Raw genomic sequence first — 24,501 nt, 5'->3', positions numbered from 1 at the left:
TGAAAGATTAGCAAAAAAGTAAGAAAAGGCAATAAATGTACATGGATGTGGTGAAATATTTGTTCCCAATTAATTTCTTTGATGAGGTGGCAAAATGGGAGAAGATACGGTGATATTAATAGGAAATGGATACTCCTCCCTTTCTCCTTCATCTTTCTATTTTTCCTCGATCCTCTCCCCCCCCCCCCCCTCTCCTCCTCCTTCTCCTAAAAAAAAACACTCCCAAGGGTTTGTATGTATGTATGTATAAATAGCATGGAAAATAGCAGGCATCATTAACACAAATGGGAGAAAATGTTTGTTTTAACATTTTATAGATTTATTCCATATATGAATTAAATTACAATCCAACTGACATATCTTTTTTAACTATATAGGCATACATTGCATCAAAACTACATCTGCATGTACTTGTGCTTTGGAATTCAGATTCATTGTTCTCGGTAAAATAAGACAAAGCCAGATTTTCAAGAGTAAACTTTTGCACATGTTTTCAGAATACACAAATTAGTTAACTGGCTGCCGTCCTTCACCTCTTGACAAGGAGAGAGGATACCAAACAAATGTTAACCCTTTAAAAATAAATTTGAATAAATACACTAGATGATACTTTAATTTCACAATGTACAAAAAATCTGGAGTTACTACCTTATGATACACTTTCTTTGTTATTCACTATGTACAAGATAGATTACAAGACTCCATTACAAATTTAAATTGTCTTAACCTTTAATAACCCCAGTCAGAACGATTCCAATATAATAGCTTTCACATCATTGCTGCAATTATGTATTTATTTCACTGAAGATGTACCAACTGAACACACATGAACTGATCACCCCCCCCCCCCACCACCCATTTTCCTCCTCAAATTCGTTGCCACATACTTTTTCACATGGTATCACTATTTCAATAAGAACATAAATTTTAATGATATTTCACAAAGTATGATATAACAATAAAAAATATACTTCTAAAAAAAGAAGAAATAAACTGTCAAGTCTTCCTAAAGTTGATATTCTTGAAGTCTAATGACCAAGTATTCAGACAAGGGATGTTTCACATTGAGTACAGTGTGACTTACGAGTCTAAGTGCCTCATATGGTCATTATATCTAATTATATCTCTGGCCCAATTATTGATCACTGAGGTGAAATCAGGTCACAACACTGAGGAAGGCTCCATGCGGTATCATCACATGATACGACCAATGCAGTGAGATTTATACTATGCAGCTGGGAGTATAAGTGCAACTTCCAGTAACCCTTAAATCTTTTTGAGACACCTCCCTGATTATGCAAAGCTGTCAAATTTGCCTGTCAAACAGATTTCCATTGTCTTAAGAGACTTAAATTAAAAAGACTCACCTGTATATGATTTAAGGAAGATTGATTATGTAGTGGCATTGCTTTTATATGCCAGAATAGGGTATGTCAAATTATAAAATCTGAATAAGAATGACAAATGAAATGACTGCTGTCACTTTGTTTGAAAATTTTGATACATTTGCAGCTTCAGAAAGTACTACTTCACATAAATAATATATTTTTACTAAATTTCAAAAGAATCAATAATAGAATATTCACATTGGGCACACATCTACCTTTTTAGGTGCTCAAGGCACTCCTGTATTACCCCAGCTAGCTAGCTGCCGTTCCCAGTGCTCGAAGCTTCTAGAGGAATTACTTCCTGCCAATACCCAATTACCTAACCTGGGTTGAGTGCAGCAAATTGTGGATCAATTTCTTGCTGACGGAAATTTAATCATGGCTGGGATATGAACCGACTACCCTCAATTTCAAATGTGTGAGTCAGATCCACTTGTTTGAACATTGCACAATCTTCTGTATGAGCCTCTGAAATGGACATAATCTGGTGTTTTCACATCAACAACACAACATTTATAGATCGTGTGCAAAATTCTTGTTAATACTATATGTATGGTAACAGCGACATGTCTAGATCACGGCATGCGACACCATTTTTGCAAGTTGTGACATGAGAAAATCCTGTGCTTTCACGTAGGACTGATCAGCATAGCAATCCCGCCACTCCACTGGGCTAGACATGTCATGAGAAGTGGTGTATCATGGCATTGATAAGAAGTGGTTCTTCAAATAAATCAAGTACATATTAAGGGAGAAAAAAACTTACTGAATTAAGGCTTGGATATATATCATTAAATGCATCTAACGTGTATTATTAGTGGATCGCTGGCAAGTAAATCCATGAGTCAAACGTTGATATCTACACAGCAAAATTTGTCTCAAAATCCATCTGGATTTTTTTTTCTTTTGCTGGCTCCTCCTACACAAACGACAACACCCCCCCCCCCCATCTTGCACAAAGTTAATGACATATGCCAAGTGTGCATTATGTTTTACTATCCCCCGAAATGAGGGATTAGGTTTCAAATTATTTTTACATTGTGAAGAAATTATTCTGAGGTGGTGATGATTATGAGATTTTAAAAGCTGAATCCACATCAGACCTTTATTTCAATGAAAACCTTGTTTTGATGGGGAAATCAAGAATTTATTTTAGGCCATAGGTTACCTATACAGAGTGCAATAATATAAGAATTTATCTAGAGGCGCGCTAATTGACTGTTGCTTCCATATTACAGAGGCACTCTCTATCATGTGGCTCTAAAAACTTGTCCCAATTCGGAGATGTCTTTTGTTACCATAATAGCAATTAGAATTTTGCACACGAACCGCAGATCTAATGTCCCCCGCTGCAATTGCGAAAGTCAAAATTTTTACATGTCATGCAAATTGAGTTGTAGGACAGTTTTTTACGACGGGGCTAAAAGGCTCTTCCAAAGTCAACTAGCGTCGTAAAAGTCTGTTTCCGTAATGGAGCGAAAAGGGTCTAATATATTCACAACACCTCTATAAAAGTGAAACATTTGACTTGACATTGTACTAAGTAAGTAAATGAAATTTTGCAATTATGCAATAGAAAGAAAATATTAAGCTGGCTTGATACAAAGAAATTGATAACCATTTGATAGATAAAAATACAAATATTGTCCAACATATTATGAATTATATAAAGCAGGTTTGTTTGATAAACAAAATACAAGTTTACAAAAGCATAATAGATATTTATTTGACAAATCCAAGAATCCCTTTACAGAACTTGCTTCAAATCATTCAATGTTTATATATAAACCATACACCTGTAACATGTCACACAAATACTCGTAAATAATATCTATTTATCAGTTAATATGCTTTGAACAAAAATGCTTATCAAGCAAATTGGTATTAATCATAAAACCTTTGCATGTTTAAACTGTAAGCAGTGTTTGTTTTGGTTAACTATATCCACATCTCTATGTCTACCAATAATAAGTATGAAGTCAAAACAGAACTCTGCTTAGACATTAAGGGGTTCTTGTGTCTTATTTCATTGCACAAAAAACAAATGCAATATCTTATGAAAAACTGCTGATTTCATGAGGAAGTACATGTAAATTATGCAGATGCGCTAAATCACTTTTCAAATAAAAATGAAAGATTTCATCTTAATTCAAACTGTTCAATCATTGCCAAATGTTTAAGAAGATAATATGCATGATTCAGGTAAAACCAAGGATAAACTGTCACCTCTGATATATAAACATCACAAATCAAAGTTTGAAAATTTAAAAAATAAATACAGGATTTGTATAGCGCACATATCCACCTTTCTAGGTGCGCTTATATTAACAACGTAACACTAGGTTTCTATTTGCGGTAATGTTTCGAATAAAGAATCTATGAAATGACAGCGTGCAAACTACATGTAAATGCAGTTTCACACATTACATTGTATATATATAAGTTCCACAAAGTCACTTTCCATGAATGGGCTCATATATGAGCAGTTGAGATTTAAATGTCAAAAGAAGTGTAATGGAACAAAGCCAATGCCTGCTTTGTGTAAGTTTGTGATATTTTTAATATGGATTTTCATGCTCTTACTTTTATTTTTCATTTTAAGTGTCTCACTATTTATACTGAATATGACTCTGAAGTTTGTGAAACTGAAGACTATGCCTAGACCATGACAAAACTAAAGACGAATAAAATTGAGACAACTGACAATAACTCAAGTTCGAATCTGGATAAAATATTGGTCAATCTAAAAGCCACAAACAGTTAAAAGTTTGCTCTCATAACAATTTTTATCAAGAGGTACCCAAAGCAATTACTGATACCCAGCTTGTGTCAAACTAACCAATGCTATTATGTGGTATATTATCTCTTGAACTTCATCTCCTAGTTTAGAAAGGAAATTGTATTCTGTGGATACAGGGTATAAGCTCACAAGGTATAAACTTAAAGCATTGTTCATAAAATATCGTTAAGTGTTCACAACTTGAGTGTTAGATTACACCGATTATATGCATCCTACCTCAAATAAATTTTTTCCACAGTTGTGCGACAATCTCATTTTTTCACAATTTTTCTAGAATTTGATTGGTCTACAATTCTTTTCATATCAGTAAACAAAAATGCCTCCAGTGTCTAAGATCATTTATTTGAGGGTCCCTTTGAACCCATAGAGATGTGTTTCAAGAAGACACTCATGTTCAAAGTTAAACTCTATCCTAGCAATCACACATGAATTATGACTGGAAAGAGAATAATGTACTGGGAACTTGATACCATTTTCAGTCCAGTATGCAACACCATTCCGGAATAAAAGTTCTTTAAATTAAGATAAGCATTGCACACATTAAATTGGCAATATAAAAAATGGGAAAAACATAATCACTGTATAAAATCCAAATTGGCAACTTTTTTTTTAACACTACTCATTTGACTCATGTTATATCCATATTTAATTTCTTCACAGAATGAGAATGTATGTACATTTCTTGCCAATTTGAAGAGTGAAAGCGGATTTATCTTGGCCTCTATGGATTATTCCCACTGACCATGTGCATATATGGAGCAATTAGAGCATATTCAGATTCCATTTTGTAAGGAAAAAATCATTGATAGAAAATGTTTCAACAAGCAATTTATTATGCAGTTATATCTGTATTACTATGTTCATTTCAACCTGAACATTTGACAATCTAGATATATGAATATTAGTTAAGCTCTAAAATGAACTTAATAGACAATTCTAAATAATGGGGAAACTCTAAAAAAACATCTTACGACTGTGTTGCCAACTAATTAATAATTAATGATGTACAAAGGACTAAATATATTTCTTACAAAGCATAGAACGGATGAAGCGTGTGATGATGGTCCATCATGAACTATGAGTTCCATCAATATTTTTATTCCCTTACCTGACACAAGAATGATCCAACAAGAAGTAAACATTCTCACTAAGACATTATACATATCTGTATGGCAGCTCCTCTTGAAACACCAGAAAGTAGCCCAGAATCAACGGAGGTGATAGAGGGGGGAAATGTTACCCATTGCAGCACCAATTGCCGATGTATCACAGGAAGTTTATTCTTCATATTCTTTTTCTTCCTTCATCCATGATTGAAATGATAAATATGTTGAGATCATTGTCCTCAGATGCTGACGACAGCAGACACTATAAAAGAAGCTGTTGCTGAGGGGGAATCCCCTGTCCCATCATGACCCCCTGGTCACCTGTAGGGGGTGCCATGCTATACCCCTGTTCCATACCTGTAGAGGGCACTCCCCCTTGGGGCTGCATGCTACCCATGGGGGCTGGCTGGCTGTAGGAGGTGTTGGTGGGTGCCACGGTACCAACGGGTGCAGAGTTGTATTGGAAGGGAGTGGATCCGGGGCTTGACTGACTAGCGGCTGGCAAGGAATTCTGGGGGATGTTATTGTACATGGTAGATGATGCTGGACTGTAGGTCATAAAGGTAGAAAAAGAGAACAAGCAAAATTTTATGTAAAAATAAAATGTAAAGTAAATAGATATGTTACTAAAGGCTCTGTCAAAACGTTCCGTGCAAGCTTTGCGGGTGATTGCCCACAACTCACCTTCAAAAAATGTTTTGATCATGTTCAAAACTTTTCTGCGTGCAAATCAGAGTTGCATGCACTTCTGCGGGTAACTGCATGTGAGATGCGTGAGAGATACTGTCAATGCGGGTGACCTGTAGGTAGCAAAAATAGTTACCCACCAGTCACACATAACGCTTGCATGGAACGATATGACAGGTCCTTGACTATTAATCAAAACAAACTGATATACAAGTAATTTGTTTGGGAGCATGGGGCAATATCTAAATGTTGAAGTAAATAGGTAGTGCACAATTCTATTGTGTCATTTAGCAAAAAAATGCCTTTTTTCAGCAAAAGTGCATTTCATGTCAAGATTTCTATCAAGTTATGTCTAAATAATTCAATCAAATAATAAGGTTGTAGAGGGAATTCTTCCTTGCTGTCAACTTTGTTTCTAATCACTCCAGATATAAAATGAAACCTTTTTAAAGGAGAGTTTGATGTAAATCCACATAACATAGGTATTCTTTCAACAGTATTGTGGCTCATCATACAATCAGTGCTGCACTCTGTTTTGTTGTGTACTTTGCATTCCATAAACTGTCTTTTAACAGGATCATCAGGAATATTTTATCATACCAGGGTGTATGAAATATTTTGTTATTAAGTCAAAATAAAGTATAAAATTGATAACCATTAATTTCTGGAGAAAACAGCAGTTTATGGAACTGGTAGAAAATAGTATACAAGAGAGCAGCTGTCATTGATTGGTGGGGATTTTTTACCTGATTGCTAAGAAAGCATGAATGCTTGTAAGCAAGTAACCAGAGGACAATATCTACTAGATATATAAGGAATGACCAATATCACTGTCAGTAGGCCAGATTAGCCAACATTCATCACAAATAAAAACAAAGATTTATGCAATTGCTTGTTCACAGCAAACTGTGAGTCTACGAGGTAAACTGGTCGACTATGTTAATTCATCCTTATTAAATTATTGCAGATAAGTTACTCTAGGCAGAAGAATAGTAAGTACAGCATGAAAAAAAAATTAATGCTATTTATTATTTTTTTTCAAATGAAATGCAAGGAAGATGAAGAGAACCAGTCAGATGAGCAGCAGGATGAACACTGCCAATGTAATTACATGTATAATATGGCTCAAACGGCTACATGTACAAGCAAAGTAAATTATGGTGTGTAATTTGATATTTGAGGTACATTCAAATTTGTAAAAGTACATTGACAATATCAGTCAATAAAACTGATCAAATTTTAAATAGCGCGTCGCCCAAATTATCTTGTTATAAATATGGATAATAAGTGTGAACATGTCCTTACCTTGATGAATAAGTTTGTTGTGAAGCTGGCCCTACTGCTGACTGAGAGGGGATTGGCTGACTCATAGACATAGTTGATACAGGTACAGATTGAGAGGAAGGGGGCATGTTCATACTTTGATTCATTATAGGTTGACCAATACCCATGTATTGCTGCTGAGGGGGTGCTCCGGCATTGTACTGAAGAACACCAAAATAAATGATTTATAATATTATACCTCTTTTATACTCAAAGGAGTTTCATCATAAATTTTACTATACTACGGCTAAGCACATTCATGTAATTTGATATCACAATTATTTTGAAATGATGCTTGAACTTTGTAAATTCACTTTTTTTTTCTTTCTAAATAGTGGATATATTATATATGAAGGAAGAAGGCAGGATCAACATGAAAAATAACACTAAGGTTAATCTCTCTGGCAGATATCTCTCAAGATGATCTCTCTCCAAAACTGTACATTTACTCAAGACAAAATGTCTTTGGCAACATTTATTGTGATTCTAATGACACTGTTCAATTAAGGTATTTTAATTTCTGGAGCATGAATGTAATCAAAGCCAATGGCAGGAATTGCATGGGAATTAAACATGGGTACTCTGCCCAAGGAATTGGTGTAGATGTATGAGCAAAAGTCACAGATGGTTTTGAATTGAATAAGCTCATCCCCAGACGGTCAATATCACTATGAAGATTTTTTATTTATAATATGATCATTCCTTTGGCATCATTCAAGCTACACTGTTATCATATCTGATAAGCATTTGGGCTTGCTAGTGATTGTCATCTCATTGTGTTATAAAGATGGACAATCATGGCTAAGGATTTAAACTTTAGCTGCTGTCATCACTGGAAATGCAGATATTATTTTTGTTTAATTTACATTATCTGGTTGATAGAGAATCTATGAATCATTTGCGAACCTAGGTCATGAATATCTAAGTGACAGAGACCGATATAGGCTAGTGAGTGATGACAGAGCTGCCAACCTTTGGAAGAGTAAATTAATATTCTGTAGCTTCAAAATAAGTATTTTCCCATCAACATTTGTATATTGTTCAATCAAGCTTTATTTTCTCAAATCACTACTATTTTTTCTGTTCTGATGCATCTTGGAGGTATAAGTATTTTCAACTACAAGGTGTCATGCGGTGCTATTTCATCCCCTTTTTTTCTTTGCCACTCTTAAACACCAAATCTTTTTTAATACCCTTTCATACGTTCATATTCCTGTCATATTTTCTATCAGTTGACAATTCTGCAATGAGGACCATGGAGATGATACTAGATTGGTGTTAATGAAAAAAAAATATCTAGATCACCAAATAAGTCCAGTTTTGCATGAATCATACAAGAAAAACATACACATCACACCTATGATAAATAAGTGATGACTGGCCCTAAGGCATAAAGCATCTGTGAATGTCTGTGTCCATAATACAATGAATAGTAACCAGAAAGCCTGATGCCCATCAAAAAGGCAACACTTGACTAAAAGGCTCTTGAACAATGAGGCAAGGGTGACTTACTTGAGTCATCTGTTGAGGAGGCATGGGTTGCTGAGGGGCATAACCACCAGGGATAGGCACAGGCCCCTGCCCTGTAAAAGGGCCTTGACCTGGAACTACTCCCTTCAGAGAGTAGCCATAGACGGGTGCTTCTTTCATCAGATCATGGTACATCTGAAAGGCATCAATGAGCCGTTGGTTGAGAGCTGTCAGGTCTGCATGATCACGGTCAATCGACTCCAACTCCTGGTCAATGAGAGGAGCCATTCCATTGCACGTTGCTGTAATTGGGTCAAAAGCATTAAAATAATGATACTGAGTAATCAATGCATGAAGACTTCTGAAAGCTGGTATGAATATAATAACTACATTCCCTCTGATCGTGCATACATGTACATTTCATGCCCAATCATTCAGCACTAGCAGTAACATAGAAAGGCACTCAACAAATGCAACTGGGAATAGTCCTCACATTGGATTCAGAATGTTTAACTTGAAGCAAATGAAACTGAACTTTCATACATCTCAAGGTAAGGTTGTTCCCTGACCATGGACTAGTATAAAAATAATGAATGTTCATGAGTGCAATGGACAAAATACTTCATGAGGTGAAAGATGAAATGATCCATTTAACGTGGCATAGCTGAGTTGAATGGATCATTAATTTCATCTTTGAAATGAAGTATTCTGTCCATTGCACGAATGGAAATAACATTCATTATTTGGATTTGGTTTATATGACAACTAAAAAAAATTCTTTTTCATATGAATTTTATGAATTTCGATGCAAAATTTGCGAGCTGCAAACACGAGTGGTTATACTTGTAGTGCCTGCAGTCTCGGTGCGCGCGTGCAATTGACAAAATCGTATGGATCCAAAATTGCAGTTGATGACGTCATTGTAAAATGGGCTGAATGATCGATATTAAACAACCTATCAAATGACAAGGATCTATCTAGGTGTCATATAATTAATTTTAATCCTATAGTCTTGGCCTGTGCAGGACTTAACTTTGACACATTGCCAATGAGGTGAAACCAAACTCCATTTAGCACCAATTAAAGGATATTATATGACACCTAGATAGATCCTTGTCATTTGATTGGTTGTTTGATATTGATCATTCTGCCCATTTTACAATGGAGTCATTATCTGTGCAATTTGGGATTCATTCCTCGTGCCATTTTGGTCCATACAATTTTGTCCATTGCACGCATGCCTAGACCACAGGTGCTATACATAAAACCATTTGTGTTTGTAGTGCGTGTGTTGTATGTTTTTCGACAATTGACAACAGACTGCACTCACACTGAATGCACTTTGGCATTAAAAAATGACAAGGACTTATTTTTAAGTGTCATATAAAACAAATAATGTTCTTTTCATTCATTCAATGGACAGAACACTTTATGAGGTGAAAAATGAAATGAATGATCCATTCAATTTGGCTATGCCACGTTAAATGGATCATTTCATTTTTCACCTCATGAAGTATTCTGTCCATTGCACTCATAGACATTCATTATTTGTTTATTATCTGTGAGCAAAGACATTTTGGCACAACACAGACTAAATACCTTCTAAAAGTGGCATGTCAGGATTATCAGGTCTTTCCATGGTGGGATCAGTATTCTGAAGCATGTCTAAGCATTGGTCCATTGTCTCTGCACTAATCTTGATCTCTGAGGGTGGTTCGATGGTCCGTACCTCTACTTCTTCATCAAATGATACCTTCTTCTCTCGTGCTTTGATTTCTAAAATAACAGACATTGGATCATTGAATATATCTACAGTCAACATCTCTCTCAATCAAGGTACATCGAAACCCAAAACAAATAGGTCTTCTTCAAAGGTAAGTTGATTCATATATATGTTTAATGTTCAAAATGCTCTAGAAACTGCATTAAGACTTAAAATTACTTTTATAAAGGAACTGCTGATATCATTAAAACTAATTATAAACTAATAATATTATTGAAAGTTGAATACTATGTTGAGGTATTCCCGCCAATCTTTGCACCTTAAAGGAAGGGAAACTAGAACTACAAACTATAAAAACAAACAGGTGACATGTAAAATTAAAAAAAATATATGGATCTACCAATCTATTCATATAAAGAAAATTTGTTGAATAAAAATATATAGTGAGAGAGTTAATCGAATATTTAACTACTTCTATACAACAGGGGGGTGTATGAATTTTCAATTAACAACGTGCTAAGAATGTGTTGCTCTGGTATTTCAATCAAACTAATTGAATGAATAAAATTGCATCAAAACGCTTCCACAAACATTGTAAATACATTACCTGGTTCTGTTTCTGCTGTGAGATCTGCTGTTACAAAGTTAGATGGAAAGAGACCTGTACCTCGGAAGTTTTCACCCTTCCACCAGTTTGCATCCCTATGCAATGGGTGAAAAAGAAGAGGGACTATGGGTAAGTGAAAGTGTAATCACAAAAGAAATATACTACCAGTGAGAGTAAATTCTAGTCCAAATAAGAGATTCACTTACTTTGCAAATACAAATTTTCATTTCCCTAATATATGCTATCACTGTATAGTAACAGAAGGAAGTAAACAAAATCTGTTTTATATTCATCATGTGCTTTTCAAAAATGTAAATATAATCATATAAGCAGATTGGTGTTTCATGAAAGTTATCAGCACTGACAAGTTATCAATATCTGGAGGAGAGTCAGAGTTGACAGCATGTTAGATGACAAAAATTTATGTAACTTCTCCCCAAATATTCAGTCATAGATATCCTGATAGCATCATCATTCCTTTCACCTTTTATATTCATGATTCTACAGTTGACAATTTAAACATAATTATACTTAACAGAAGCAAACAATTCCACAAAATATCAGGCTCCCTCTTTTGCTCGAATTCACAAAAGTGGTTTGATCTTTAGATTATGCATATTTCACAAAATAAAACACTTAATTTGGCAAATATTTTGAGCAGGGCCCATTACTGATAGCATGTTTGGTCACATAATGCTAAATTCATGATTTGTGGAGCGTTGTGGCCCAGTGGATTAGTCTTCGGACTTTGAAACAGAGGGTCGTGGGTTCGAATCCCAGCCATGGCGTAATTTCCTTCAGCAAGAAACTGATCCAAAGTGTGCTGCACTCAACCCAGGTGAGGTAAATGGGTACCGGTAGGAAGTAATTCCTTAAAAAGCTGTGTGTGCTATGAACGCCTAGCTTAGCCGGGTAATATAGGAGCGCCTTGAGCACCTAACAAGGTGAATATGTGCGCAATATAACTACCCCTATATTATGAGTGTTGTTATGGTTTGGTCATTCATGGGTCCATAGATTTTAACTAATGAGTCCATAATAACTACTCCTGATTAATATAAAAAAAAGTGGAATCAAACCATGACAACATGAATTAGCAACCTATGACGAATGCATGTTATACACGCAAAATTAAAACTGTACAGAGTTTGTGAAACGGAGCCTTTAAGATAGAAATCCTACCTGTCATCCAATACACTGATTATCTCTCCTGCCTTGAATGTAAGTTCATTGTCCTCTGCAGCTTCAAAATCATAAAGTGCTTTGACCTTTCTTGATTCTCTGGATTGATGCTGGATTGGTGAGGCATAAAGGGTGTTGGTAGAGGGATATAAGCTACTAGATGACTGGTAGCTACTTCCCCCTCCTCCACTATTGCCTCCACCTCCGCTGGAACTTCGATTGGAACTCTTATCATTCTCTAATGATAGTGCAATGGCTGCAAGGGAAGCAAGGTGTAACTAATAAAATTTATCGTTAAAAAGATAATGGACAGTAATAGTATACACCCTTCCAATCAGTGCATCAGAACTTTCACTTTTATGGTACCTCCCATGCTTTAGTTAGAGCTTGAGAGTAGTATAAAACCAATTGTGAAATAATCATTGCATTTCACTTTGACATGGCCTTTGAATACATCCTGAATATTAAAATCATGAAGGAGAAGCATTAAAGGCTAGAGTTTGGATTGCAAAACAAAAACTAATTATTGGATTAATAACTAAAACTCATCATTCCTAGCTATTAGGGTAAACAAAATCCTTAGATCAAAATAAGATAGATCTAGACATTCTGTGTATCCACATGATCTGAATGCCATAGCTAATCACATAGAACCAATAAATAAACATTATGAGCTGTGACCTTTGACTGAGTTTTATATCTTAAACTTGACCTGTATTTAAGTGAAATGATCATCCACTTCTCTTCATCCAATGTGATGAATGACAGACATTAGAATGTCATCACACCACCAGCATGTATTATTTGAGTTTTGCGTGAATGCCCTTCCTTTCTTACCTTTAGCGATATCATCTTCTTCTTGTTGTGAAGAGACTACATTGGGATCTTTGCTGAATGTTTGTGTGGGCTTCTGTAAAATACAAAAATAATGAAAAGAAGTAGATGCATTTAGTAAAATAATATATCTAGGAAGCATGAAATGTGCTGCTATAATGACACAAGCATTGCAAGTATACAGCTTAATGAAAATATAAATGAACAAAAATAAATAATCTAACACTTTCAGGCCTGCAACTGTGTTCATTGTATGAATAAATTTCTTGCTGTAATAAAGAAAACAAAAAACACAGTAAACATAAATCAGTAAATTTTCCCAAGACATCAATTTGTAAATTGCATTAATCCAAGCCAAACAATTTAGATGATCATGGATGTTCAAAACTTTTTTTTTATCACTTGCCCGAATTTCCTTGCCCAATAGAAAAAACTGTTAGCTCAATTTTTATATAATTATTCTTTTATGACGGTAATACACAATGAAAATCATGTAGTAAACACACATACATGTAGCCTCTGTCTATAAGTTTATTTTCAGCAAATTCATGACATCAGTTCTTATTGCCATCATAGACATGGATCTGCTAATTCTTACTAAGTTTCGCTAGTAGCTTCACTCACACTACCTTTGGAGCTATATTTTAGTCTGATGACTCATTCTTTAATTGGTTGGGAATGATCACAAACCTTGAGGCCGAGTCACAAAGTTTGCAGCGAGCTCGAGAATCAGCTGGCTCGCTCATAACGTAGTGCAGAACATGGCGAAATAATGGGTTTCCTCAGCCTTCGTCAGCAGCAAATTGCGCAAGATAGTAGCGCATGCGCAGTGTTTTTTAGAGCGTAAGATGGCAGCCCCCATAGCCGTTCTTCGAACAAGTTACCTTACGATAATTTCTTGGTAAATTGGCACTGATTACTGATTACATGTTATTGTGACTGGTTTGACATTATATGAGAGATATTTGGTCAATAATTGTGATCTATCCAAAATTTATTGAAATTTACTGTCATTTGATATTTTTCATTTCCAAAAAAACCACTTGCCCGATCGGGCAATTGACTTTGAGAAATGCTCGCCTGACGCCTGCACTTCATCTTCACTTGCCCCGGGCAAGCGGGTTTGTATCATAGTATCATAGTTTCTTCCATTCATCATATAGTACAATTGTAAAACTATTATATTTCTCTAGAGTGTTTGAGTGCCTGTAGTGCAACATGGGAAACACATGGGGGCATCCAACTATTTCACCTGTATGACAGCCCTAAGTGCCCCTAAAATTAGCCAAATGAGATGCATTGGGGCAACCAGATTTTCTTGAATCGCCCCTAATTTCTGCCTAAAACAATTAAGAAAATTAGTATTCTATATAATGCAGAATGATATTTGCATACTGCAAAATAGCTTGCTGCAGGAAAAAGTACTTAATTCAGACTGTGGCTTCCACTGTCCTATACCATTCGTTTTGGTGCAAGGTCATTTGTCACACTAAAAAGTGTTTGCTCAAGAATGAATTATTTTTGTGTGTGTGTGCATCACCTGATAGAAGAGACTTTCAAACATCTATCAACACTACAAGATCTTTTTCATATTTGGAATAATATGTTTGACAGACTTTTTCTTTAAAGCATGTATTTTGAAAACATTTTATGCACATTAGGCTTTGGGTCTAGATAAGATTGTTGTATATATGTTCAGATGGCATTTCTGATATCTTTCTTACAAAACAAATCATGCACTGATCTGTTTTGGTACATGTCCTTTCACTTGCAATGATGAAACATTGTACACTGTTTCTGCTATAACACACTTCATACAACAGTGCATTATTTGTATAATAACACGAGGAATACTCACAGGTGTATCATCTGATGAAGAGAAACCAAACCCTTCTGTTTTAAGACTGTTATACAGCTGTGTAATTAGACTAGATATAAGAAATAAAAAGAAAAACGATAAATTGTGATAACATGAGGATTGATAATTAATAATTGTCACATGTTCTAGTCTATGTATGACTAAACTGGGCACTTGAAAATAGTAAGTGAATTGTGAAAGTACAACTTTATCAGTAGTCAGGCCATATGATGATAAAACTGATATTATATTGTAAATACAATTCATAGCTTTCAACCCAGTAAATAAGATCATATTTTTCGATCTGATGAGTCAGAACAATTCTTGGAACCAGCAGGATTTGAACCTCTCATCTACTGATTGGCAATCAACAACTCTACCACCAGGCCATCACTGAAATTGAATGATAAAGGGTTGCTGAGTAAAGTTACATTACATTGTAAATTCAATTGATGTATTTTATGTTGGTAGAGTCACTGACCGGTGGATGAGAGGTTCAAATCCTGCTGGTTCCAAGATTTACAATGTATCAGATCAAAATATGCAATCTCATTTACTGGGTTGAAAGCCATAAATTATTTACAATATAATGTAACTTCCCCATCAAGCCTTTAAAGGGGGAGTGAACTGACTAACATGCAATGTAATATCTAACGGTGTGTTATATATAACTAGTCTTAAAAATGTACATTTTGAGATAACCATCAATAATATACAGAGAATTAATTAGCCTATAATCTTTTCATACAGAGAAACTAAAATGTTTTTTTATAGGATAGTTCTTATTTTGCGACTTGATATATACATTTAATTAGTATGATTTGAATGTATTGAGAAGTGAATCATTGTGTTACTCAAGTGGCATATATTACAAGACTACACAGCCGAGAATGCTGCCCTATGTTGGCCAGATCTGAGGAACTAGGACTTGAGGTGGCGCTGTTAATGCTGGTGGTTCATTTCTGCTTTTGAAGGGGCTCTCAAAGTCATTTTATATAGATGTGCATAATCTGTCATATAACAAGGACTTTGAATGAGAATCATAGGGTAAAGTGGTTTGGAGATAATATTTCTTATAAAACCAAATAATGTACATGTACACATACATGTAATGCACCACAAAATGTATTACAACTTGGGAACCATAAATAAATATATTAAAAAAACAATAGATTTATCAAACAAGCGACCTTGTCACACAGTCACCTGACCATACCTGCATGAGGGATCATTCTTCATTTCTTTCTCTGACCAGTCCTTCAGTAATAGTCTCATCTTCTCAGAAACCTTAGGATGGCCCTGAAAAGAACAAATTTATTATGTCTAGAGAGTCAAAGAATCAAGCACCCAGATGGAGCATTTAACCGAATCTTATGCAAAACCAAGCTAAATGCAGTACACTTATCAATGTAATGTGTATCTTTCCTTTAACTTGATATAGTCAGTGAATAGTCTCTATGTCTCTTGTTACAAAAATATCAAAATGAATATATTTTCACTATAGCCGATGAGTCAAGAACACCTCCTCTAGGTACAAAGAATACCCACTAATAATTGTGTAATTTTCAATGTTGTTTCAATCTAGATAGTTTTCAAGGCATTCAAAATCATAGCTTAAATCAACAAAATTATGGAAGCGGAATTGATAAAGTAATCTTTAATTTTCTCGTCTGGATTTGATGTCTTCCATGAAAGGCGGTTGCCAAGCATGCAATCTCTATGCCGTCAATCCTCAATCGTGATGTGAATTTTCAAGAATCTCACCCTCTAAAGCAACAAAGAGTGTATAATACAAGTATGCTGGCCTCCTTTATAGAAGACAACATAGATATATCTGTGATTACGAACCGGAAAGTAGGAGTTGCAATTGTGTCATGTGAATGGACAGACTTTTTATAAGAGAGCCAAAGACTGGTAAAAATCCATACTATTTGATAAATTTTGAGAACCCAGTTATCTGAATAAATCTCGGGAAACATACACGTACATGTACCTGGGCATAGAAATAACCTAATTTCATAATATTCAAAATTAAAACCTAAAAGATAAATTCAGCTCACGGAATAAAGCCAACCCATCTTGGTGAATTTGAATAAAAGAATATAGTATGAAAATTTTTTAATTATAGGAATGATGAAATTTTGCAAATTGAACTTGAGCACTGAACCATATTGTTTCAAAGTGTCAGAAGAGCTAGTTACAGTAAGGATACAATAATGATTCAGGACAAAGTGAGTCACTGACCAAATTCTGTGGTTTGGCCTCAGGGGCAATAACTTTTTTTTTTATATATACATGTACAGAGGGCATATTAAAATGCACGGTGCATTACAGGTATACTTATTGTTTGCCTAAACCTTGGCTGGTCTAAAAAACGCGACTTTACAATAATCTGTTTATAGTTTGGATGTTTTTCTGTCTGACGCTCATTACTTCATGTTTTGAAGAAAATCAATTATTCATACCAGTTTAAAGCATCTATTTTATCATTTTATACATGTGCAAGATTTGTTCTCAATTCAAATTTATTTTGTTCAATATTTGAAATGAAGTGCAGTTTATAGGCATTTCAGAAATTGTTTATGTTTACAAAAAAAAAACATGTATTATGCAGATAGTTTATGTCAGTTCATAGAATTTTTCAATGTATACCCACAATATTTAGGTCATGGTTTTGACCTTTGCTTGCCATTCAGGAGACTGCTATGGTGTGCAAAGTATGGTTTGTAAAATCAAAGGAGGGGGATACTGGGGTTGTCCAGTTCGAACGAAATTTTAATCTTCTTTTATTCTTTAAATAATAACATTTGAAATTGGGTGAGTCAATGCAGTTGAAGACATGCTGTTAGAATATGTAAAAAAAAGTTTTGAAAATTTGACCTTAATTACTGTAGGTTCAGACTGGTTCGTAAAATCAATAGTACAGTGTAATACATGTATGTAATGTACTGTGCTCACTTTTTTTTATATTGCATCTGATCAGTGCCTAATCTTTCACGCTACAATATAAATGATTTAAAAAATCCCTCATTTGGTAGTGAATTGGAAACATGATCTACATGTAAGTAAGTTGCTGATTTGCATGTGAATTGGCTATTTTTTTTAAATTTCTATACTCTATCAATCTAGAGCTTTTTCTGATTACCGGTAATTAACATTAAAACTGTTCAATGAAGCAAGAGAGAAAATTTAAGTTTGGAAGGCTTTAGAAATGTTTATATTTCTTACCAGTAGCACTAATAATCAAGGTACATTTAACATAATTGTACATTATTTAGCAGAAAGTACAGTATGACAAATTCATGCATATCTTAAAAATGAATGATAAATTATTTTAATCAGGTTTAAATACACTGGCAGGTAAAGTCTGCCTTGACTTCTTTTAGATTCAGCATAACCCATGTAAAATGTGCAATCACATTAAAAAAAAAAATCTTTTTTTTAAAGATTTTACTTGTGCCAGTTACAGGGAATTTGTGTCGAGGCAGAAAAGAAAAATCAAAATATTCAATTCAATACAAAATTACAAGTACACGTATGTATACCTGTACGTTTAATGAACTTTGTAGTCTTCCCATTACACAGAATGTAAAAAAGCCATGCATGTTGTATTATTTCACACTATGAACACACTGCAGAGGCACACAGCATGTTACTGTGTAGACCACACTGAGGTACTACATGTACACGTACATGTAGTCATACTACAAAGGCATCACGCGTGAGTAAATAGATGTTGTCATACATGTATCAGTCTTGGGAATTCCCACACGACTGCAAAGAGTCCTTTGTATAAAAAAATGTATATTCAAAACACTATTTTTCTCTGATAAATGTAGTCCTCTATGAATATTATTAGCACTAGGAGAGCAGAATAGATCTTTAATACCGTATGTTATTGCAAAGTGCTTTGAGCATTTGATTATGGAAAGGCACTACATAACTTCCAAAATGTATGTAATGTATTATACATGTAGGACTGACATTATAAGGTGGTCCATGACCAATGAGCCTCACCTGATTTTTCTATCAATAAAATATTTAATATGATCTTTTGACCCCTAGATGACCTTGTCATCCTCAAGGTACATGTACTACCCAATGATTGCATAAACATAATTGATGCAGAAATAAAAAATGAGAGCAAGTTGCACAAAAACTTGAAAAAAAGATGGACACTACCTCATATCATTTGACCTTTTGAGTTTTGACCCCTAGATCACCTTTGACCCCATCATTCTCATAAGCTCACATGTGGTCCTACTCAAGAATCATTTGTACCAAGTATGAAAACAATCGATGCAGAAATAAATAAATGAGACCATGTTGAACAAAAACTATAACACTTTTGTAACAGACCACTAGACCAACGGACCAACAGGAAAAGTGATAACTACATGTACATGTAGGTCTCTACCAAACTTCGTTCAGGCTAGACAAAAAGGTAAATCTTCCAAGGAATATAAGCATAATACCAATGAGGGAAAGAAATTTACTATGATGAAATACTAAATAATATTCTTATGTGGTACTACTTTATTTTATGAATTACAATAGTGGACCATACACGTACTGTGTACAGTTAGTCATCAGCCCACTTCAAACAATTTCTTTCTTTATGAAAGGTCAGGTTCTGCTGGTAAAGTTGTTTGTTTTTTAGTGAAAGGTCATATTAGTTGTTACGCTATTTATTTGTGTAGGTGTTGAATTGGTAAAACATCCTAGTTTCTAATTGTTTCCATTTATAGGATTTGGGTTTAATTTTGTCAGAACCGGTGCACTGAACAAGTAAAATGATAAGGCTATCAACCGAATTAGCCATTATCAGCAGGTAAATGATGTATCTTCTTTCATATGTCCAACTCATTACCGGTATATACAGTATTATTTGTCTCTTAGACCATTTTTCATGTATATCCCATACCCGTTTCTTTTGCCACACTCACCTTACTGACAATATTCCTGGCATCGGCACAGAAGTCTCTTGAGCTTACCTCCTGATGGAATGGCTTGCCACAATTACTCACACAAGCACCAAGGAGCTGCAAGGGAAATGGGATATAAACATTCAACAAATGGAACACCTAAGGAAGTCTTGCCTGCATTACGCAATTAAATATAGCAGCAATGCAGACATTGAAAACAACGCATTTCTGATGACCAATTTCTTAAAAAGATAGGGAAAAAACAAACATTCATTTGATAATGAAAGCCTTAGTTTGTTCACCGCGAATGATCTTTGATCTTTGTCAAGTGACCTAAAATTATGTCCACTTAAGAGGGACTTACGGTATACTTGCAAAATTATCCAGAAAATTCAAATCTTAACCTTGTTTATATTGTCTATACTGATACCACAACATGGTCAAAGATTATTGACCTTAATGGCCCTTGACCTCAATCATGTGACCCAAAACTCATACCAGATGGTCAGTGATACTTGATTACGTCCAAGAAATAGGCCCTTATACATTAAAAGTTGTGAATTTATTTAAAACAAGAGTGTCGTTAAGGCGAGCACATAATACGCCTGTCTGTAACACGGAAAATGGAGTCATTCGTCAAGCAAGAGAAGTGGAAGATGGCAACTTCATCTTTGACCTTCTCATCTCAAAATCAATCTAGACTTGCGAGGATCTATGCTAGTATCATACACACCATATTATATGAGCCTAGGTCAAGTTCAACTAAAGTTATCGCGTTTACAAGGACTGCAGAAGGGTAAGATGAAAACATGTCAGTGTGAACTTGACCTTTGACCTTTTGATCTCAAAATCAAAAGGCTTCCTGGGATCCATACTAGTATCATACACACTAAATTATATGAGCCTAGGTTAAGTTCAAATGAAGTTATCGCGTTTACAAGGACTCCAGAAGGGTAAGATGAAAACATGTCAGTGTGAACTTGACCTTTTGATCTCAAAATCAAAAGGCTTCCTGGGATCCATACTAGTATCATACACACTAAATTATATGAGCCTAGGTTAAGTTCAAATGAAGTTATCGCATTTACAAGGACTTCAGAAGGGTAAGATGAAAACATGTCACTGTGACCTTGACCTTTGATATTTTGACTTCAAAATAGGCTTCCTGGTATTCATGCTAGTATCATACACACTAAATTATAATTATGTTTTTCTATTCTTTCTTTCTTATACTCTCTAGTATTTATCCCTTGACCCCTCCCCCCCCCTCTCTGTCTTTTTGTTTGTTTTCCATTTTCATTTTATCTTACTATTTTTATCTTTATTCTTTTTCTACTCCATCATTTTCTGGTAACTTGATGCCTTTTTATATATTTTGTGTAAACACGTAACAATCTATGTAATAAATATGTATTCCATTTCCACATTTTTTCGCTCAAAGTAACAACTTATATTTTCTACCAATGGGAGCCTAATTTTGTGTCCCCATTTTGCTAAGGGGACCTGAGAGAATCTTCCTAGCCACATACCAAAATAGCTTACCATAACTGGGGATGTAAGAGGAAGAATTTACATGAATGTATAATTATGATGAATTTCATAAATTTTTCGAACATATTTTCACCCTGTGGAATTATAATCAAAAGATTATTTTCACATTCAGTTGTTAAGTAGATATTTGTTTGTTTCTAATTTTGACATTTTCAACTTCAATCATAAAGGTGCTGAATAGAACACTGACTCACCACTAAACTTTGCAACTGGACATGTGGATTAGGGGTCTTTAATCTCCTCATAATCGACTTGAAAGCGTCTTTTGGCCTGAGAATAAAAGATTTATGTTTAAATTCTTTTTAACAGCATAAACGTGAACATAAATCAATACTCTCCATGGTTTCATACATGTAATGCACTGATATTTAATGCTTATTTTATTGCAATCTGAAATACGTCTTTAGTGGAGTCTAAATACCAGTACTGCTCTCCCTCCTACACTTGCTTATCTCCCCCACCCCCCTCCCCTCATTCTGCAGAAACAAAATACTGTACTGTGAAACCAGGATGCTATGCATGTTCCTCCTGAATACACATGAAGCACAGACTTTTGCTTTGCTCAATACAAATTAAGGTCAGTCTTCTTGTATTCTTGTCAATTTATCAAACTTTTTCTACTTTATGGATTTGCAGACATGATCTCTAGCCTAAATGTATGTCTATGTAAAACCACTGTATAACTGCATTTACATGTAGTTTACGAAAAATAAAGTGGCTTACATGTATATCATATGTGAACTCACAGGCCTTAATTTTCAATATTTTGGGGGCAAGGCCACTTAAGTATAGTATGACATATCAGCACAATAGAAAGAAAAAAAGGGGAAAAAAAGACACAACAATCTTTAACCCTATCTAGGCCGGGGGGGGGGGCCTCAGAGGCCCCCCCCTCAATGAATCGCGCGATATTTTTTTCACGTGCCGCTCACTGACTTTTTACTTTCAAGTCTTGCGCAACTTTTGAGACCAATTTTGCTTCACCCGGGTACGTGGTTCCGAAATTACGCAACATTATGTAAGAGCATGTCAGACCAAAAATTGCTCAAAAACGTGGTTTTGTGTACAAAATCAATGCAAATTGTGTTTTCAACCAAAATTCATAAATGTATGATTGTTATTAGTTTTGCTGGTCTAAATGTATTTATTTTATGCTTTTATGATCTCAGAAGAGTCCCCAACAAATTTCATTGAAAAAACAATGAAAAACAAAAGGTAAAAAAACAGAGAAATACATAAGAAATTGCAAAAAACAATATAATACATAAGAAAATGATTTGATATCGCAATTTTTTTCAAGTACACTTGCTCAGAACACCATAGAGTTTCTATACCAAAAAGTAGAACATTTGGAGCTTTATTTGGGGAGTTAGAGGGAAAAGTAAGATTTTGCATACTAATTACGCATTAATAATAATTCGCATGAAATAAATTACTATACAATTTTGTAGATTATGTCCTAGACAACCCGCATGCCAATTTTCGGTGCGATCGCGCGGTCGACAGCCAAGATCTCAAGGGGGGGCCTGGGAGGCCCCCCCGGCCATATGAACTCCCAAAATACCCCGGCCTAGATAGGGTTAAGGCCAATAAGAGGGGCATTGAGGTCAATCAAAATTGGATTACTTTCAGCCTTTAACATCAATTTCTACAAATGTCTTGAACCAGGTGTGCCGCGAGTACTTAATCGCTACACCATTGAAGACAATTTTCCACCTCAGCTGCAGGTATTTTCATCTTTGGAGAGCTTTGGGAAAAGGAATAAATATAACGTTTGTTTGGTTTCACCTGGGTGGAATAAGCCACTATAATATCAAATTCAACATTTAAATTTCATTAATGTGCTATAAGCAATCCAGTCATTACATTTGTTAATACTTTGATTTTAGATAATACTTACGCATTAGAATTTGCCTTAATTCTGTCACAGATGTCAAGAATAAGTCCCCAGTCCTCTGCAGTATTAGATTCACTTGTCACTTTATCTGAAATAAGACAATAAACAAATATAATATGCTTATTAGGGCTGTTATCATTAGGAAAATTCTCTGTCGATATCGCACTAAAAATATCTTACCGATATCGATAACTATCGACAAAAGAAAATAATCAATACGTATTTTTTATCCATTATAGCGATGTCACATACTCGCGTTGGTCAAAATTTGTATCTGCCACTGTACCAAGAACACTTTAAAATCCGCATTCTTCGGATGTAAATGGTTACATAACATTTTTACACAAACATATTTAGCATAAATACATCCTCACCTTTCACGTTATTTGCATTATTTTAGGGTTGGATGAAGTTTTATCGATAAGTTTTGGGCTTTTTGGACATCGTTTTGAGCAGTCAACATCTTTCGCCTATCCGACATTTTGATATCGTGCTGTACATCTTCGAATGTAGAGGGCAGCAACACACAGTCGTGTGCTGCCTTCTACGTTAGTTGGTACTTCGCTAAAATAAAGCTTGCGCTAGTGGCGTTCTTGATTCGATCAAATGAAGTCAAGTGAAGTCATGCAGTTTGTATTGTCATGATTATAGCGAAGTGGGGGTGAGATCGTGTTTTGTGGCTAGTAAGTAGCCTGGAGGCTTCTGGGGCCCGTTTCTCAACACATGGACAAGTTAGTCATATCTTTATCCACCAACCACGGAGTTAGTTCCAATCTTACTAAACCTGTTTCTCGAAAGGCTTCTAACTAGAATACCTTGATATCGATACTATCGGTAAAAAGAGCAGACGAGACGTAGCCTTAGTCACAAAATAGCATAATTTTCAAAAAGAAAAATTATGACAAAATTGCAAATATTATGATGAATTGGACAAATTATATGCATAAATTAGAGATAGAATTCATCCAATTGTTAATAGGGGTCTGAAAACAACAAATACGAGTTCAGTTATGGATGGCCTGACGTGGTAGAATCTTTATCGATTAAATCGTTTTACTATTTCAAAATGAATGGTTTTGTGGCGTTTACCAACAGTTTTTATAGTTTCTTTGTATTACAATTATCATTGAATGCATTAACCCACTTGTTT

General features: G+C 34.9%; 1 protein-coding gene across 1 annotated transcript; it reads right to left on the bottom strand.

Annotated features, from left to right (window-relative positions):
- Positions 1-297: 297 nt before the first annotated feature.
- Positions 298-23,466, bottom strand: LOC129256388 (signal transducing adapter molecule 1-like). Its single transcript, XM_064111746.1, has 12 exons — positions 23,355-23,466; positions 21,649-21,724; positions 19,925-20,020; positions 16,195-16,277; positions 14,979-15,048; positions 13,124-13,196; positions 12,287-12,542; positions 11,105-11,199; positions 10,374-10,550; positions 8,817-9,076; positions 7,287-7,465; positions 298-5,842 (listed from the first exon to the last, which is right to left on the bottom strand). The coding sequence occupies exons 2-12, from the start codon at positions 21,697-21,699 to the stop codon at positions 5,557-5,559; spliced, it is 1,626 nt and encodes a 541-aa protein (XP_063967816.1). The 5' UTR covers positions 21,700-21,724; positions 23,355-23,466; the 3' UTR covers positions 298-5,556.
- Positions 23,467-24,501: the final 1,035 nt, after the last annotated feature.

Source organism: Lytechinus pictus, chromosome 1, assembly GCF_037042905.1.
Source record: "Lytechinus pictus isolate F3 Inbred chromosome 1, Lp3.0, whole genome shotgun sequence".
Classification (NCBI taxonomy): domain Eukaryota; kingdom Metazoa; phylum Echinodermata; class Echinoidea; order Temnopleuroida; family Toxopneustidae; genus Lytechinus; species Lytechinus pictus.
The sequence above is the reverse complement of the archived record's forward strand: the minus strand, read 5'-3'. Positions and strand labels throughout refer to the sequence as shown.

What these genes read in the sequence shown, in the direction of transcription:
- LOC129256388 (XM_064111746.1), bottom strand. Translation starts at nt 21,699, where the DNA reads ATGAGGAGATTAAAGACCCCTAATCCACATGTCCAGTTGCAAAGTTTA. An exon ending in CCAGGAATATTGTCAGTAAG is followed by an intron (nt 16,278 to 19,924) that starts GTGAGTGTGGCA and finishes TGTTCTTTTCAG; the next exon opens with GGCCATCCTAAGGTTTCTGA. An exon ending in AAGAATGATCCCTCATGCAG is followed by an intron (nt 15,049 to 16,194) that starts GTATGGTCAGGT and finishes TCTTATATCTAG; the next exon opens with TCTAATTACACAGCTGTATA.